The sequence below is a fragment of the Ovis canadensis genome, chromosome 3 (genome assembly GCF_042477335.2).
Source record: "Ovis canadensis isolate MfBH-ARS-UI-01 breed Bighorn chromosome 3, ARS-UI_OviCan_v2, whole genome shotgun sequence".
In the NCBI taxonomy this organism is placed as follows: Eukaryota; Metazoa; Chordata; class Mammalia; order Artiodactyla; family Bovidae; genus Ovis; species Ovis canadensis.
In genome coordinates, this window is record NC_091247.1 from 32275431 (window position 1) to 32291691 (window position 16261).

At 37.9% G+C, this 16261-nt stretch overlaps 1 protein-coding gene across 29 annotated transcripts in view; it reads left to right on the forward strand.

The window, feature by feature from the left end:
* Positions 1-16261, forward strand: part of NCOA1 (nuclear receptor coactivator 1) — a 219274-nt gene that overhangs the window by 162668 nt on the left and 40345 nt on the right. For all 29 annotated transcript variants that reach the window (XM_069582750.1, XM_069582765.1, XM_069582749.1 and 26 more), the window contains 2 exons: positions 110-1430; positions 4526-4706. In XM_069582750.1, coding sequence (XP_069438851.1) covers positions 110-1430; positions 4526-4706 — 1502 coding nt within the window. The remainder of the gene's footprint in view (positions 1-109; positions 1431-4525; positions 4707-16261) is intronic.

Below are 16261 nucleotides of genomic sequence, written 5' to 3' on the forward strand. Positions count from 1 at the left end.
TGATAGTTTGCAACATTATTGAGGTTAATGGTCTTGTCTTATAATGTGCTTCATAAAATATTATAATGGAAACCAATGACGATGTCTGAATGTCTTTTCCCCTGTCTAGGGAACACAGTGGTCTTTCTCCTCAAGATGACACTAATCCTGGAATGTCAGTGCCCCGGGTAAACCCTTCCGTCAATCCCAGTATCTCTCCAGCTCACGGTGTGGCCCGTTCATCTACCTTGCCGCCATCCAGCAGCAACATGGTACCCACCAGAGTAAACCGCCAGCAGAGCTCAGACCTTCATAGCAGCAGTCATAGCAATTCTAGCAACAACCAAGGGAGTTTTGGATGCTCACCTGGAAATCAGATTGTAGCCAGTGTTGCCTTAAACCAGGGACAGGCCAGTTCCCAGAGCACTAATCCCCCTTTAAACCTCAATAATTCCCCTATGGAAGGTACAGGAATATCCCTTGCACAGTTCATGTCTCCAAGGAGACAAGTTAGTTCTGGATTGGCAACAAGGCCCAGGATGCCAAACAATTCATTTCCTCCTAATATTCCGACATTAAGCTCCCCTGTTAGCATGACAAGTACTGCCTGTAATAATAGTAACCGATCCTATTCAAACATCCCAGTAACACCTTTACAGAGTATGAATGAAGGACCCAATAACTCTGTTGGCTTCTCTGCCAGCTCTCCAGTCCTCAGGCAGATGAGCTCACAGAATTCACCTAGTAGATTAAATATACAACCAGCAAAAGCTGAATCCAAAGATAACAAAGAGATTGCATCCATTTTAAATGAAATGATTCAGTCTGACAACAGCTCTAATGACAGCAAACCTCTGGATTCTGGGCTTCTACATAACAATGACAGACTCTCAGATGGAGACAATAAATACTCTCAAACCAGTCACAAACTAGTGCAGCTTTTGACAACGACTGCAGAGCAGCAGTTACGGCATGCTGATATAGACACAAGTTGCAAAGAGGTACTCTCTTGCACAGGCACTTCCACCTCTGCCTCTACTAACTCTTCAAGTGGTTCTTGCCCCTCCTCTCATAGCTCACTGACTGAGCGGCACAAAATCCTACACCGTCTCTTACAGGAGGGTAGCCCCTCGGATATCACAACTTTGTCTGTGGAGCCTGATAAGAAGGACAGTGCATCTGCTTCTGTGTCAGTGACTGGACAGGTCCAGGGAAATTCCAGTGTAAAACTGGAACTGGATGCCTCCAAGAAAAAAGAATCAAAAGACCATCAGCTCCTACGCTACCTTTTAGATAAAGATGAGAAAGATTTAAGATCCACTCCGAACCTGAGCCTGGATGATGTAAAGGTGAAGGTGGAAAAGAAAGAGCAGATGGATCCTTGTAACACAAACCCAGCCCCCATGACCAAGCCTGCTCCTGAGGAAATTAAACTGGAGTCACAGAGCCAGGTAGGTAATTCTTTACTTCATAGGATGAACATTCCTAGTTATTTTTTTCTTTTATTTTTTTCCATGCATAGATTATATTTGGATTCAGGCTATGTTTTGCCCCATCCATTGGGCACATATTAAAAGACTAATACCAATGGTTGAAAACCCACAGGATGCCCTCAAAGTTCTCTTTGGAACCTTGGAGGGTTACAAAATTTAGTGTGGCATTCTAAGAAAGTAGATGTTTCTTTCGATAAAGTCAGAGTTCACATCTTTGGAGATTTTAGAAAAAATACCTTCTATGCCCCCTCCTCTCATCTCTCCACCTATTAAATCCAGCTCTTTCAGAATAGAGCCCAGAAACTTGTATTTTAAAGACTTCCCAGAGAACTCTGATAGGTAACTAAGTTTGGGAACCGCCAATGTAAGTGAAATGAGAGAGAAATGTGAGGAGGTGGACACGGGTGCCTAGTCTGGCTTGCTTTGCTATTTAATTTCCTTTGAAACGTTTTCTAAAGTCATTTTCCTTCTCACTCTAACCACTCTCAACCCCCAGCCCCCATCAGATAGAGACTTTGAGTATTCCGGATAGTAGGGTATATAACATGCTCTGAAACAGAAGTAAATCCAAATAAACCTTTGTGTAAATTCTTATGGATCAGGAATCTCTTTGTTTAGGCTGGGGTAGCGGGTGGTGAAAAGTGATAGGCAGCTTCATTTATTGAATAATTGCAGTGGATTCTGAAGGAATTTAACAAAAGCAGAAAATGTTATTCCTCCCCGCTAGAAGCTTATGCATTATTTAGAAAGAATATAGACATCCGTGAAATAGCTGAAAATGTATTTACAAAGCAGTTTATTAATAAGATTCTTCCTTGTGAAACCAAATTCACACTTAGTATGTATAGATCCTAGAGTTTCTTGAGTCAGCTTTATTTTTTGCCCTCATCTTCCAGAAGCCTCTCTCTCCTCTGAGGCATACTACATTCTAGGTGCATGGAAGCCCTTCCTATTCCTGGGATAAGCCATATCTCTTCTAAGCATCTTCTGCTTTGCTCTCTTTTCTATGTCTGCTGAACTTCTACTCATCATTTAAACACAGTTCACAATCGTTCACACATAGTACACAATCATTTCTGTAAAGCTTCCTGCAGTAGCTCTAGTTAGACATTCTTTTCCTCGAATGCTCAGAGTCTCTGTATTGTCTCTATTTACTATTTGTAATAACACTGTTTTGGTTATTTCTTTACGCATGTACTCTTCGAGAAGGTTGTCCTGTGTTTCTTGGTACAGCTAAACTAATGTCATGTTTCTAAACTGAATAATAGCTTTAAATAACAACATTAAAATTCTCAGTCTTTAAAATTGACTTCAAAAGTAACAGCTTCAAGAAAATGCCATTGTACACTATCTTGGCACATCTGTTTTGGTGTACATACATGCACTTCTGCTGAGTTTATACCTGGGGAGTGGAATTACAGGATCATAAAATATGTGTGTGTTGATCTTTAGCAGATAATGCCAGTTTTTCCAGGGTATGAGAATTCCTTCTAGTTGTTCCATGTCCTTATTAATACTTGGTGTTGTCTATCTTTTTAACTTATAGCCATTCTGGGATCTGTGTAGTGATATTTCATAGTTTTAATTTGCCTTCCCCTAATAAATATCTGGGCTTCCCAAGTGGCACTAGTAATAAAGAACCCTCCTGCCAATGCAGGAGACAGAGATACATGTTCGATCCCTGGGTCGGGAAGATCCCCTGGAGGAGGGCATGGCAACCCACTCCAGTATTCTTGCTTGGAGAATCCCATGGACTGTGGAGCCTGGTTGGCTACAGTCCATCGGGTTACACGGTTGTACATTATTGAAGTGACTTAGCACACAATAAGTATTTATTGGTCATTTGAATGTTTTCTTTTGTAAATAGTCTGTCGAAGTGTTTTGCCCATTTTCCCAATATGTTGTATTTTTCCTATTGATGTGTAAGAGTTCTTTACACATTTTGGGCGAGTCATTTATTGGTTATATATTTACAGATGTCTTCTCTATACTGTGTCTTGCCTTTTCTCTCTGTTAATGGTGCTTTTTGATGAAGTGAAGTTCTCCATTTTAATGTAGACTCCAAATTGTCAGTTTTTTCCTTTTTGATTAGTAGTTTGTGCACATGCCACGAAAGATGTGTTTAAAAATAGTCATAGTAGTTTTACTTATATTAGCCCCAAACCAGAAAAATTCCCAAATCCGTCACTAGAATTGATAAATATATATTGTAGCATATTCATACAGTGGGACACTATTCAGCATCAGAAACAAAATGAACTGCTACTACCTGGAACAGCATGTCTAAACTTGAGAAATGTAATGTGAAAGAAGCCAGACATTTAAAAAAATATGTACATATAATTCTACAATCTAGGAAGAAATTTTAGTTGAATCAAGTAATAAAACCCAAACAGCTAGACATTTTATGTTTATGAATTATCTTCAGGTAACCGTCATGGAATAATGTTGTGAAATAAAGGTCAATTTTCTCCTATGCCTAGCCACAGACAGATGTAAGAACTCCCTACCTATGATAGAAAATACATTTCCTACTCTGTTAAGTCTTTAAATGGGAAGTGACCTTTCTGGGATATTTGAAGCTAATATTCATTTAAAAAATTTCACAAACTTTAAGAAATTATTTTTAAAAAGTATGTCAATGTAAATATATTTTTTACTCCTTCATAAAGTAACCATTTTATAAAATTTTGAAAAATATGACAGGAAAAAATTACTCATGATGTTATTGTCATTAACAGAGTACTCTCAATATCTCTTTCCAGTTCAGTCTTTTTCCAGTGTGTACATTTTATACCAAAATATAATAGATAAGCAGTGTGTGTATGTTGTCTTATATCCTGCAGTATATCAGTACCATAAACTTCCACATTTTGTTCCAGTGTTAGGTCATGCTATTTCATTGAGGCCCCAGTCTTTCTAATTATTTCTTCTTTCTTCATTCTCTCATAGTCACACTCAATTCATATATTTTAAAGGAACAACTTGTTTTCTACTTTCTTTCAGGTGAAAGTGTAGAATGTGCTTCCTCTAACTTTGGTTTCCGTTCTTAGTTTACAGCTGACCTTGACCAGTTTGATCAGTTACTACCCACGCTGGAGAAGGCACCACAATTGCCAGGCTTATGTGAGACAGAGAGGATGGATGGTGCAGTCACCAATGTGGCCATCAAATCAGAGATCCTGCCATCTGCACTTCAGTCCACCACTGCCAGGCCCACTTCCAGGCTGAACAGTATGTGTTGGGGACAGAACTTCATTTTAAATGTTTAATGATGATATGGATTAGAGCTTTGTCTCTCATAATTATTGTGTGGACCTTTTGTTTATTGGGAGTGAAGTATCTTTTCATTAATGCCACAGTAAGTAGTATATAGTTGATTTTAGATATATGAATGTCACTCATCTTGTGTATTTTAAGTTATAGTATAGTCTCTACTTTTTAATAGGTAATTTTAAGGTGAGCAGTTGATATTAAGAGTAATTTTATGTTCTTACCCAACCCTTCCAGAGTAGGACTTTCAGAAGTATAATGTTGGGTCAGATTATGTTTCCAAAGTGTCTTTCTTGAACACTAGTTCCATAAATTGTGAAGAAAAGTATTTTGTGCTGACATATACTGGATAAATGCTTCATGACATATATACCATTCCTTAGTGTATATTAGAGGTTTCATGAAGTCCTGTGTTAGAGAAACTAGTTTAGTTTTTTAATTTTTTTGCTTTTCTTGTTGCCTATCTTATTATTTAAATTTAAATATTTATTTAACCCAACATTTACCAAACTTTTCTTGATTATGGAATTCCTTTTGTCAAGTAATATGTGTCACCCCACAGAGTGAGTTTTTCATGGAGACAACTGTGTTGAAACAGGTCATGACTGTTCTCGCCCATGTTAATATTTTCCTACTTAAGAGACACTTTGAATAGTATATTTCCAGTTCATGAAGCTAGAGCTATTATATTATTTTCACCTGTCAGATTTGAAGTTGAAAAAAATAGTGGTGATAATTCCATTGTGTGACCTTGAAAGTAAAGGAACCTAACCAGCTCACTTTCAAAATTTGCCTATCCCTCATCTCATGGGACCAGATGTGGGGCTTGTTTATTTCAGTCTTACCTCAGCTTTTAGCTATCATGACACAACTCCTGAAAGCTTACCAAGATTTCTAGGCATTTGGAAAGAAAAACCTCAGATCATCTCTGACATTTTGGGAAGCAGTTTTTCAGCTGACCAGAACACCAGATGAGAGCAGGAGCCTAGGTTGAAGTCTCACATTTCCCGTTTATTATTAATAACAGCTATACCTTCAGCAAAAGAATGTTCTGAACCTCATTCTCTTTATCTACGAAATAAGGATTTGTTGTTCAGTTGTTTAAGTCGTGCCCGACTCTTTGTGACCCCACACACTGCAGCACGCCAGGCTCCCCTGTCCTTCGCCATCTCCTGGAGCTTGCACAGACTCATGTCCGTTGAGTCGGTGAGGCCATCCAACTGTCTCGGCCTCTGTCATCCCCTTCTCCTACCTTCGATCCTTCCTAGTACTGGGGTCTTTTCCAGTGAGTCGGGTCTTTTCCAGTGATTCAGCTCTTTTATTATTATACCATAAGAATTAGATGAAATGATTTCAGAAGTCTTCTAATTGAAATTAGACTCTAGACTCTGGGATATCAGGCACAGGTAGGGAAACAATGAGGTATAAGGCCAAAAGGAGATAAAATAAGAGTTTGTGAATTGATTGGTTCGATCCTGGTCCTTCCCCTTCTGTTGTGGGAAACTGGAGGAGTTATCTTGAGAGATACCACATGGCCAAAAGAAGATGTTGGGATGTGGGTATTTATGGGGAAATCCCTAAAGTGCAAAGGTCATGCTGCCATCTTAAATATCCAATAGTGGGACTTAACTGATGGTCTTTTAGTTAAGACTCTGTGCTTCCAATGCAGGGGGCACAGGTTCGACCCCTGCTCAGAGAACTAAGATCCCACATGCCAAATGACATGACCAAAAACTAAAAATAAATAAAATAACAGTAATAAGTGTCCAACAGTGAAGGCTACAAGCAGACACAAGCCTTGCACAGAACCCAACCAGTCAGTGTTTTAGAACACTGTATCTGTTTAGAACAAACACAGCCAAAGACCATCAGGACTTGAAGCCTGTAACATAAAAGAGAGCAAACTAACCAGATAAAAAGAGTATACAGTGGAAATATATAATGAGTATATGGACTAACAGTTTTTGAAAAAATACATCATCCATGAAGAAAAAAAGGACAAAAGAAAGAAAGGACTTTTGGAAATTAGATATCCAAAATTTTTAAATTTCAAAGAAATATTAGGAAATAAGACTGAGAAAATCTTTCAGAGAAAGCAAAAGACAAATAGAAAGTAGGCAAGAAAAAGTTAGGTTGACCTTCGAGAGCCAATAGCAACTAATAAAAATTTCAGAAACAGTGAGGGGGGAAAAGAGCTTTCCAGGTGGCGCTATGGTAAAGAACCTGCCTGCCAATGCAGGAGACACAAGAGACGTGGGTTCAATCCCTGGAGAATCCTATGGACAGAGGAGCCTGAAGGGCTGTAGGCCATAGGGTTGCACAGAGTCAGACATGACTGAAGTGACGTACCATGCAGTATGCATGAGGGGGGAAGATGGAAAAGAAGATATTTTCAAACAAACAAACAAAAAAAGGATTTTCTAAAACTGAAGGACATAATTCTTCAGAGTGAAATGATTCAACAAGTATTCAACACACACACACACACACACACACACACAAAAGACCTGTACCAAAACTTATTATCATATAATTCTAAAACATCAGAGATAAAGATTCTAAAAGCTTGCAGAGAGCTGTGAATTGTATATAGTGAATTGTAATGACCAAAACTTGGAAGCTATCAAGCCACAGAAAGACATGGAGAAACCTTAAATGAATATTGCTGAGTGGAAGAAACCAACCTGAAAAGGTTACGTACTTTATGATTCCAACTATATGGCATTTTGGAAAAGGCAAAACTAGAGACAGTAAAAAGATTAATGATTGCCAGGGAGAGGGATAAATCGGCGGAACATGGGTAATTTTTAGAGCAGCCCTGAAACTATTCTGTATGATACTGTAATGGTGGATACATGTTATTTTACATTTATCAAAACCGCTAGAATGAGCAATGCAGAGTGAACCCTAATGTAAACTGTGGGCTTTATTTAATGAAAATGCGCCAGTGTTCATCAATTCTAACAGATATACCACACTAGTGTAAGATGTTAATAATAGGGGAAACAGCCCGATCTAAAAAATGGGCAAAGAATTTTAAAATATATTTCATAAAAGAAGATATGAAAGTTGCAAGTAAACACATAAGAAGATGGTCAGTTTTTAACCATCAAGGAAATGTGAATTAAAACTATAATGCAGTACTGCTACATACTCATTGAAATATCTAGCATTTAAAAAACTGACAAACAAAATGATGGCAAAGATGTGGGGCAACTTGAACTTTGGTGTTGCTGGTAGCAATGTAAAAGGGTAAAACAGATTTGGAAAATTGTTCAGCCATTTCTCTTAAACATGCTTTTACCATGTGACCCAGCAATTCAATTCTTAGTTATTGGAGACAGAGCCAAATGAAAGCATGTGTTCATCAAAAACTTGACCACAAATATTCACATAGCTTTATTCATGGTAGTCTCAAACGGGAAACAGTTTGAATGTTCATCAACAAGGAAATGGCTTATTTATAAAATGAAATACTGCTCAACAGTGAAAAGGAAGGGACGGTTAGTGCAGGGCATGAATTATTCTCAAAAATGTGATGAGTGAAAAAAGTGAAGATCATTGGTTGCCAGTGGTGGGGTGAAAGTAGGGAAGATTGATAGCCAAGGAGCTGGAGGGAATTTTTAAAGGTGATAGAAATATTCTGTTTTCCTGATTGAGGTGGAAGATTATGTATGGGTTTATACTTTTGCCAAGTTAATTGAACTGTGCACTGAAAATCAGTGCATATTTATATAAACTCTATATTAATAAAGTTTATTTTAGAAATACCAGCGGTTAGAATGATTTCTGACCTGTATTCAGGCATCCAACTTCTAGTAGTTGTGAAGGCTGAAATAAAGACATTTTTGGATATAAAAGGGCACAAATACTTGCATAGTATTTTTACCTTCTCTAGTTAAGGCCCTTGAAGATATATTGGATTGGCCAAAAAGTTCATTTGGATTTTCTGACAAACTTTTTTGCCAACCCATACTTCAGCAAGGGAGAAAACCAAAAAAGAGAGGCTTACCGGGTCCAGGGAAACAGAGGATCTGAAAAGAAGTCCAGGAATGATAGGTGATCAGCCAGATTAGAGAACAACACATGTAAATTGGAGTAGCAGGCCCAAGTCTTCTGAAAGGACGGCCTCCAAGGAAGAAATGAAATTTCTCTCTGCGTTTATAGAAAAGGTTATTGATAGATTCATGTCAAAAATGTTGAAGCATCTGAAAAAGTCTCCCAGAAAAGTAGGAAAATGAAAAAAATAAACTAATTTTTAACTCAAGAAAAATGAAAGCATGATATAAGAAGGGATGTTTGTATACAATATGACTTAGCAGTAAGTAATATTTGGTAGTCCTAAGAATCTAAATATTAATATTTTATTTTTAAAAAAGCAATGATCTCTGTTAGGGAATTGGGAGCATAGGAGGTAGTAAGAGTGGTAGATGTGAGGAAACTCAAGCCCCATCTATCATGATGGGGACTCAGAAACTTAAAATGGAGATACTTTAGAAATTGGCAGATGCCAGAGAAAACAGACAAGTTGGGAATGGTTGTCTCTGTTGAAAGGGGAGTAATCAAAGGGTCAGAAGGGACAAGACAGAAAACTATTCTTATTCATAGACGTTTTGGTTCTGACTTTTGAAGTTTTGTATATGTGTTACTTTGATGAAAATTAAAGTTAATAAAAACAGACAGTGTCTTCTAGCTCTCCAGTCTGTGAAAGTGGAATGTTTTTCATTAATAATCCATCTTGAGTCAAATAGCTCCTTTTTCTGTCTTAAGATTTCCTCCCCTGAAAACAGCTTTACATACATGTGCTCAGTCAGTCAGTCATGTCCAGCTCTTTGAGACCCCATGGACTGTAGCCCACCAGGCTCCTCTGTCTATGGGATTTTCTAGGCAAGAATACTGGAATAGGTTGTCATTTTCTCCTCTAGGGTATCTTCTCAACCCAGGGATTAAACCTGCGTCTCTTGCCTCTCCTGCATTGTTAGGCGGATTCTTTACCACTAGCACCACCTGGAAAAGTTTGTAAATAGGCCAGACACTTGCTCCTTGGAAGAAAAGCTATGACAAACCTAGATAGCATATTAAAAGGCAGATATATTACTTTGCCAACAAAGGTCCGTCTAGTCAAAGCTATGGTTTTTCCAGTAGTCATATACAGATGTGAGAGTTGAACTATAAAGAAAGCTGAGCACTGAAGAATTGATGCTTTTGAACTGTGGTGTTGGAGAAGACTCTTGAGAGTCTCTTGGACTGCAAGGAGATCCAACCAGTCAATCCTAAAGGAAATCAGTCCTGAATATTCATTGGAAGGACTGATGCTGAAGCTGAAACTTCAGTACTTTGGCCACCTGATGTGAAGAACCAACTCATCAGAAAAGACCCTGATGCTGGGAAATATTGAAGGCTAGAGGAGAAGGGGACAACAGAACGTGAGATGATTGGATGGCATCACTGATTTGATGGACATGAGTTGAGTAAGCTCTGGGAAGTGGTGATGGACAGGAAAGCCTGGCGTGCTGCAGTCCGTGGGGTTGCAAAGAGTCAGACACAACTGAGCAACTGAACTGATCTGAGTAGGTTGTCAGTCCATTCAGACTGAGTGACTGAACTAACTGAACTGAGGCCAGAATCTGTTAAACCTTGGGCTGTAGTGTTGCTGAAAGCCAGAGAGAGAGGAGTGAAATGAGGTAAATGAGGAGAGGGTGATCGCTGCAGACTGTGTTTCCATGCAAATAAGAAAGAAACGAGAAGAAAAAGGAAAAGAGGACAAATGACTGGAGAAAGAAAAAAGAAGATGAGGACAAAAATGTAATAACTCACAAAGGGAAGAGAATAGCTTCTGAGTCTCTGCCACCTCTAGCCTCTACACTGTCCGCCACTACCTTTCACCTGAGCCAGACTCCATTATCAGATGGCTGATTCCACGCCTTAACTTTGTGCCCAAAGGTCTTGCATAAGACAGTTGAACTATTCACCACCTATTCGAACTCCTGGATCTATCTGCCATGTCACTTATCTTTTCTGTCACACTTACCTTGCCCTTGCCCATATGCACTGTATTCTGAGAGAATCTCTGGGCCAGATTTTCCAGATCAAAACTGAATCTTCAACCATATCCATCCTGCTCCTCAGTCAGTCTGTTGAGTTCTTTAAATTGTAGTGATCACGTGTGTGGAAATTTTTTTCATAGAAGTCTATTGCCTTTTATATATACGATAGACTTTTTTTTTTAATTTTTTAAATTTTAAAATCTTTAATTCTTACATGCGTTCCTGTGTATTGATAATTTTGGCATACTTTTGGCATCCGTTTTCTGTAACAATCTTTTTTTTCCTCAAAGTTTGTTTCTTTGTTAAATTTGCCATCTTTCCTTCCTGCTGTTGACTTTTCTTGAATGTTTTGGTGAACCAGGGCTGTCTGTGTACGTATACTGAAAAAGACTTAGAAGGAAACACCGTGGTAGCTAGAGTGTCTCTTCAGCTAGAGTGAGAGGCCCTTTTGCTCTGGCAGTAAGTGTAGGTTCTGATTATAGAAGCCCTGATGCTCAGTTGTTGTTGTGAAGGAGTGGGGGCTGGTGAGAGGGAAATCCCTCGTGGCAGCCCTCACACCCACTTTGGGAGATTCCCTGGGCAGAACTCCCACACTGAGTCATGTCCTCACCACTTTAATCCCATGGGCATACGCCAGAGTCAGCTGCACTCAGAGCAGGGCCTGGTGACAGCTGTTCAGTTGTCCTTTAATTATCCCGGCAGTCACCCATGGCCTGTTCCTTTACTTGCTCAAATGACCACTGAGCCTGGAGTTGTTCTGGTGTCCCTCTGAGTAACTCCCTCTTTTGGAAAGTCTCCCCTTTTGTCCTAATGTGAGTGTTTTAGTTTAGGTGAACTTCTGCATCAGTTTCATCTTTCCATCTGTTTTGTTTTCATTGTTCTAGTCAGCTACCATGCTACTGCTTTCACCTCTCCTTCAGCTGTAGATTTATTGTCCCCTTTCAGTTACCTTTATTTCCATGAAAATTTTGGGTGTAGAATAAAACAGATGGTAAATCTGTCACATTGGACCAAAAATGTTCCATAGATCTACTTACGTACAAGAAAACTAAGGTCCAAAGAAAGAAAACACACACACACACAGATAAAAACTTGCCCAAAGTTATCCAGTTAGTGTACGCGCAGAACCAGGATTTAAATTTCAGCCTACCTGGTTTCAAAACACATTGTTTATAGGCACACACACACACACACCCACACACACACACACCCCCCCACACACCCACCCACACACCCACCCACCCATGCAGTGTGACCATGTGACTTTATTTTGTTAGAAATGTACTATAAGAGCACATTAAAAGAATTTAGGAAGATCTTGATCAAAACATATATAATGTGCTCTCTTAGCAGTACCTTCAAAACCTCTGCCGTGTCTTTTTGTCCGTCTTCTAATTCCTATATTTTAAAGGTGGATTTGACTTTTGAAGTTTTGTGAAGTAATTTGGAGCTAAATTTGTTGATCCAAAAAGAATAATACTTTTTAAAAAATCAGAATCAAACTTAGATGTAGTTAGAAGTATTTTCCTGAAGGGCTTTTATACTAGATAAGACAGTTCTAGAAGAATTCCAAAAATATTTGAACACTGGCAACACTACTGAAGTGAATGAATGACCTCCTGCTCATTTTTTTGTTCTGTGAACATGCACATTCTGAGGTTTAAAATTTTTTTAATTTTATTAATCTGTAATACACTGAGTGTTGTATAACTAAAAATTAATGTTTCACATAAAACATTTTCAGTATTCAAAAAAATCCATTTTTAGTTCCCTGTTTTTGAGGTTGTGTTTAATGTGTTGTTACTATTGGTAGGCATGTTTTGCTACTGCAGGACTATAATTAATAATCTTACATAGTACAGATAGTTGACCACATCTAAGAGTATATCTGAACTGTAAATTCTAAACGGAATTGCTGGGTCAAAGCATAGATGGATTTTGCCAAATGGCCTTTCTTATGCCAGTTTACTCCGTGATAATGTTCTTCTTTCTACACATCCTTTCTAATAGTTTGAATTATGCACTTTTTCATCTTTGCCAATCTGATGAGTTTTTAAAGTATCTCAATGTAGTTTTAATATGTATTTCTTCTATTGTGAAATTAGGTTGAACACTTTTCAGTGCTTTTTTGTGACCTGTTATCTACTGGGTTATTCAGTTTTTATGTTACTGATATATAGTTCTTTTTGTGTAGTAGAGAAATTAGTCGAATAAAACACTAGCTGCTGTGCATAGTTAACAGCCAAATGTAACACAAAACTGAACCAGAATCTCTTTATCAACAGCTGAAGAAAATTAACTGTGAACATCAGAATCACTAGATGCTGAATCAACTCTTAGTGGAGTAAAATGTGCAAAAGTCACTCTCTTGATTTAACAATGCTTTCTACTTTATGTGCAGAAGGAGTTTTTAAATTTTTTAATAATATAAGGGTTTGTTTGTTTGTTTAGCTGAAATCACTATGGCTAATGGGGATATAAGATTTTATTTTAACCATATTTAAAATGGAGAAAATATGGTGCTGAATCCTTTGCACAGATTATTAAAAAAAAAATTAACAACTTGATCAGGAGTCCCTAATAGCTTGTTTTCTACCCCCACATCAGCTGCTTCTCTCCAGCTGCTAAATCACTTCAGTCGTGTCCGACTCTGTGCGACCCCATAGACGGCAGCCCACCAGGCTCCCCCGTCCTTGGGATTCTCCAAGCAAGAACACTGGAGTGGGTTGCCATTTCCTTCTCCAGTGCATGGAGTGGGGTGCCATCGCCTTCTCCAGCAGAGACTAGTAAACACAGTAATGTGTCCCTTTAAAATTCACTATGCCTATCTTGTGTAACATATATACATACTTACTCATGTTTGTAACAGGAACACAAACATGACCAAAAGTAGTAGGTTTATTCCCTGGATAAAGAGAGATAAATTGTGTATTTTGTAAAACATTCCAGCAAATTGATTTTTTTTTTTTTTAAGAAGTCAGTTTCTAAAAGAAGTCCTAAAATGTTAAAGTGACTTTTAGAATAAAAAACAGCTGCTTTTAAGTATATAGCCTATGCAAACAAAACTTTTAATTGAATCAATGATTGATTGGGTTTTTTCCCCTAATCACCAAATTTAGCACAATAATCTTACTTTATTTTGAAAATATTTTATCCAACTTGTTTTCGTAACCTTTTTTCCCATCAAGACTACTGTGAGATACTATGTCCTGTTACTGAGTCAAATAAACTATTCTATGATACTAAGTCTAGATGGTAGACAGCCATGTAAATTTTCTTTGACTCTTAAATATAATGATTTTGTTTATGTTAGATTTCTAAAATGAAATAAGACAGGAATTATTGTGTGGAGTAGAGCAAAGGGACAACTTCAGATAATCTTCTCTGACCAACTTTCTGATTGAAATAATGAGAAGAATTAAGTGATGACTTTCCCTTCACCTTTTATTGTTGTTGTTTGGTACTTTTTTGCTTTTTTTCCCCCAGAATCATACAGAATTTGATTTCTGAATCATTTGTCATGCTAGAGAAGACAAGTTTAATTGCAAGCTATAATTTTTTGTATTTAGAAGTGAATGTGCATTTATGTGCACTCCTATATTTCATTGATACTAAATATGAGTATATTTCAATATGTAGTCAAGTTAGATTAAGTGAGCCTAACATGTTTTATGCAGTTAATAATTATCAGTATGCAGCATTAAATAAGTTGGAGGGGCATCCTTAAATCTACTTATTTCCATTCATTAAAATGAGGAATTCTACCTAATTGTATATTTTCTTAAGCCACTAAGGCATTTTTAGTTTTTGTTAGTTTACTAGGGCTGCCGTAATAAGAAAATACCACAGACCAGTGACTTAAACAACAGACATTTATTTTCCTACAAGTTGAAGGCTGGAAGTTCAGGTTGAGGAGGGTCAGTGGGTCTGCTGTCTTCTGATGCCTCTCTTACTAGTTTGTAGATAGCTTTCTTCTTGCTGTGTCCTCATGGTCATCTCTCTGTGTCATCGGTGTCCTAATCACCTCTTCTTATAACACCAGTTACATTGAAGTGTTTGAAGAAGAGACACCCTGACAACTCTTAATCACTTCACTCAAAGCCTTGTTGCCAAATATAATGACATTCTGAAGTACTAGAGGTTAGGGCTTCAACATATAAATTTCATTCCTTTTCAAGATTACAAATAGCCATCAGAAACATTAAAAGAAAATAAAGTAATCCTTAGTCTCACAACCTAAAATCTACCAAGAATATATAGCTTACCAGATTTTTTCTATTAATATATAGAAATTTTATAATATTCTAAGAATGGACTCATCCTGAACATAATGTATTGGATTATACTTTTTTCCTTTTTCATTTATCAGCATGTTATAAATATCTATACCATAATCCATTAATCAATGAATTTTGGAATTTAGGTTCTTTACAGTTTTTTCCCTAATATAAATAGTACAGAAGTAATCAAAGCTTTCAAAAAAATTGTACATACTACCGTTTTCCATTGTACTGTAGTGCTCTGCTTGGTTGTGCCCCACTCTGCAACCCCAGGGACTGTAGCTCACCAGGTTCTTCTGTCCATGGCATTCTCCAGGCAAGAATACTAGAGTGGGTTGCCATTTCTGCTCCAGAAGATCTTCCCGCCCCAAAGATCAAAGCTGCATCTCCTGTGTCTCTTGTATTGGCAGGCGAATTCTTTACCACTACACCGTAAAGCATAATTCAACCTCTTTTTTTCATTTGTCATCATTATAGACAACAATTATCATACCATTATTGTGCAACTATATTCTCAGTTAACCAGTGTAGAGTTTTGTCCATTTACTAAATGGCCCCAGTTTGCAGTGCACTTTAGCTTCTGATTCTGCCTTTTATAGAGCATATTTTATCTTTTACTTGCATCTCTCAAACATTTAATGACAGTAGCACTGTCCCTACTTATAGCATATTGTATGCTGGGAGGGATTGGGGGCAGGAGGAGAAGGGGACAACAGAGGATGAGATGGCTGGATGGCATCACCGACTCGATGCATATGAGTTTGGGTGAACTCCGGGAGTTGGTGATGGACAGGGAGGCCTGGCGTGCTGCAATTCATGGGGTCGCAAAGAGTCGGACATGACTGAGCAACTGAACTGAATAGGGTATAGACCGAAAGAGCAGTTAACTGAAATTGTTATGATCATCTTTAAAATCAGTAATTTCTGAAGAAGTTCTAAGTGATTCTCTTATGGTAATGTATAAAAACCTTTAACGTCACATTTTCTTTGCATTTATTTTGTTTACTTATTTATTTGGTTGTGCTGAGTCTTAGTTGTGGCATGTAGGGTCTAGTTCCCCAACCAGGAATCGAACCTGGGCTCCGCACATTGGAAGCATGGAGTCTTAGCCACTGGACAACCAAGGAAGTCCAGATTCTGTTTGATTCAAAGAACTTTTCTCACCTTTTCATTTACCTGTTATTATGTC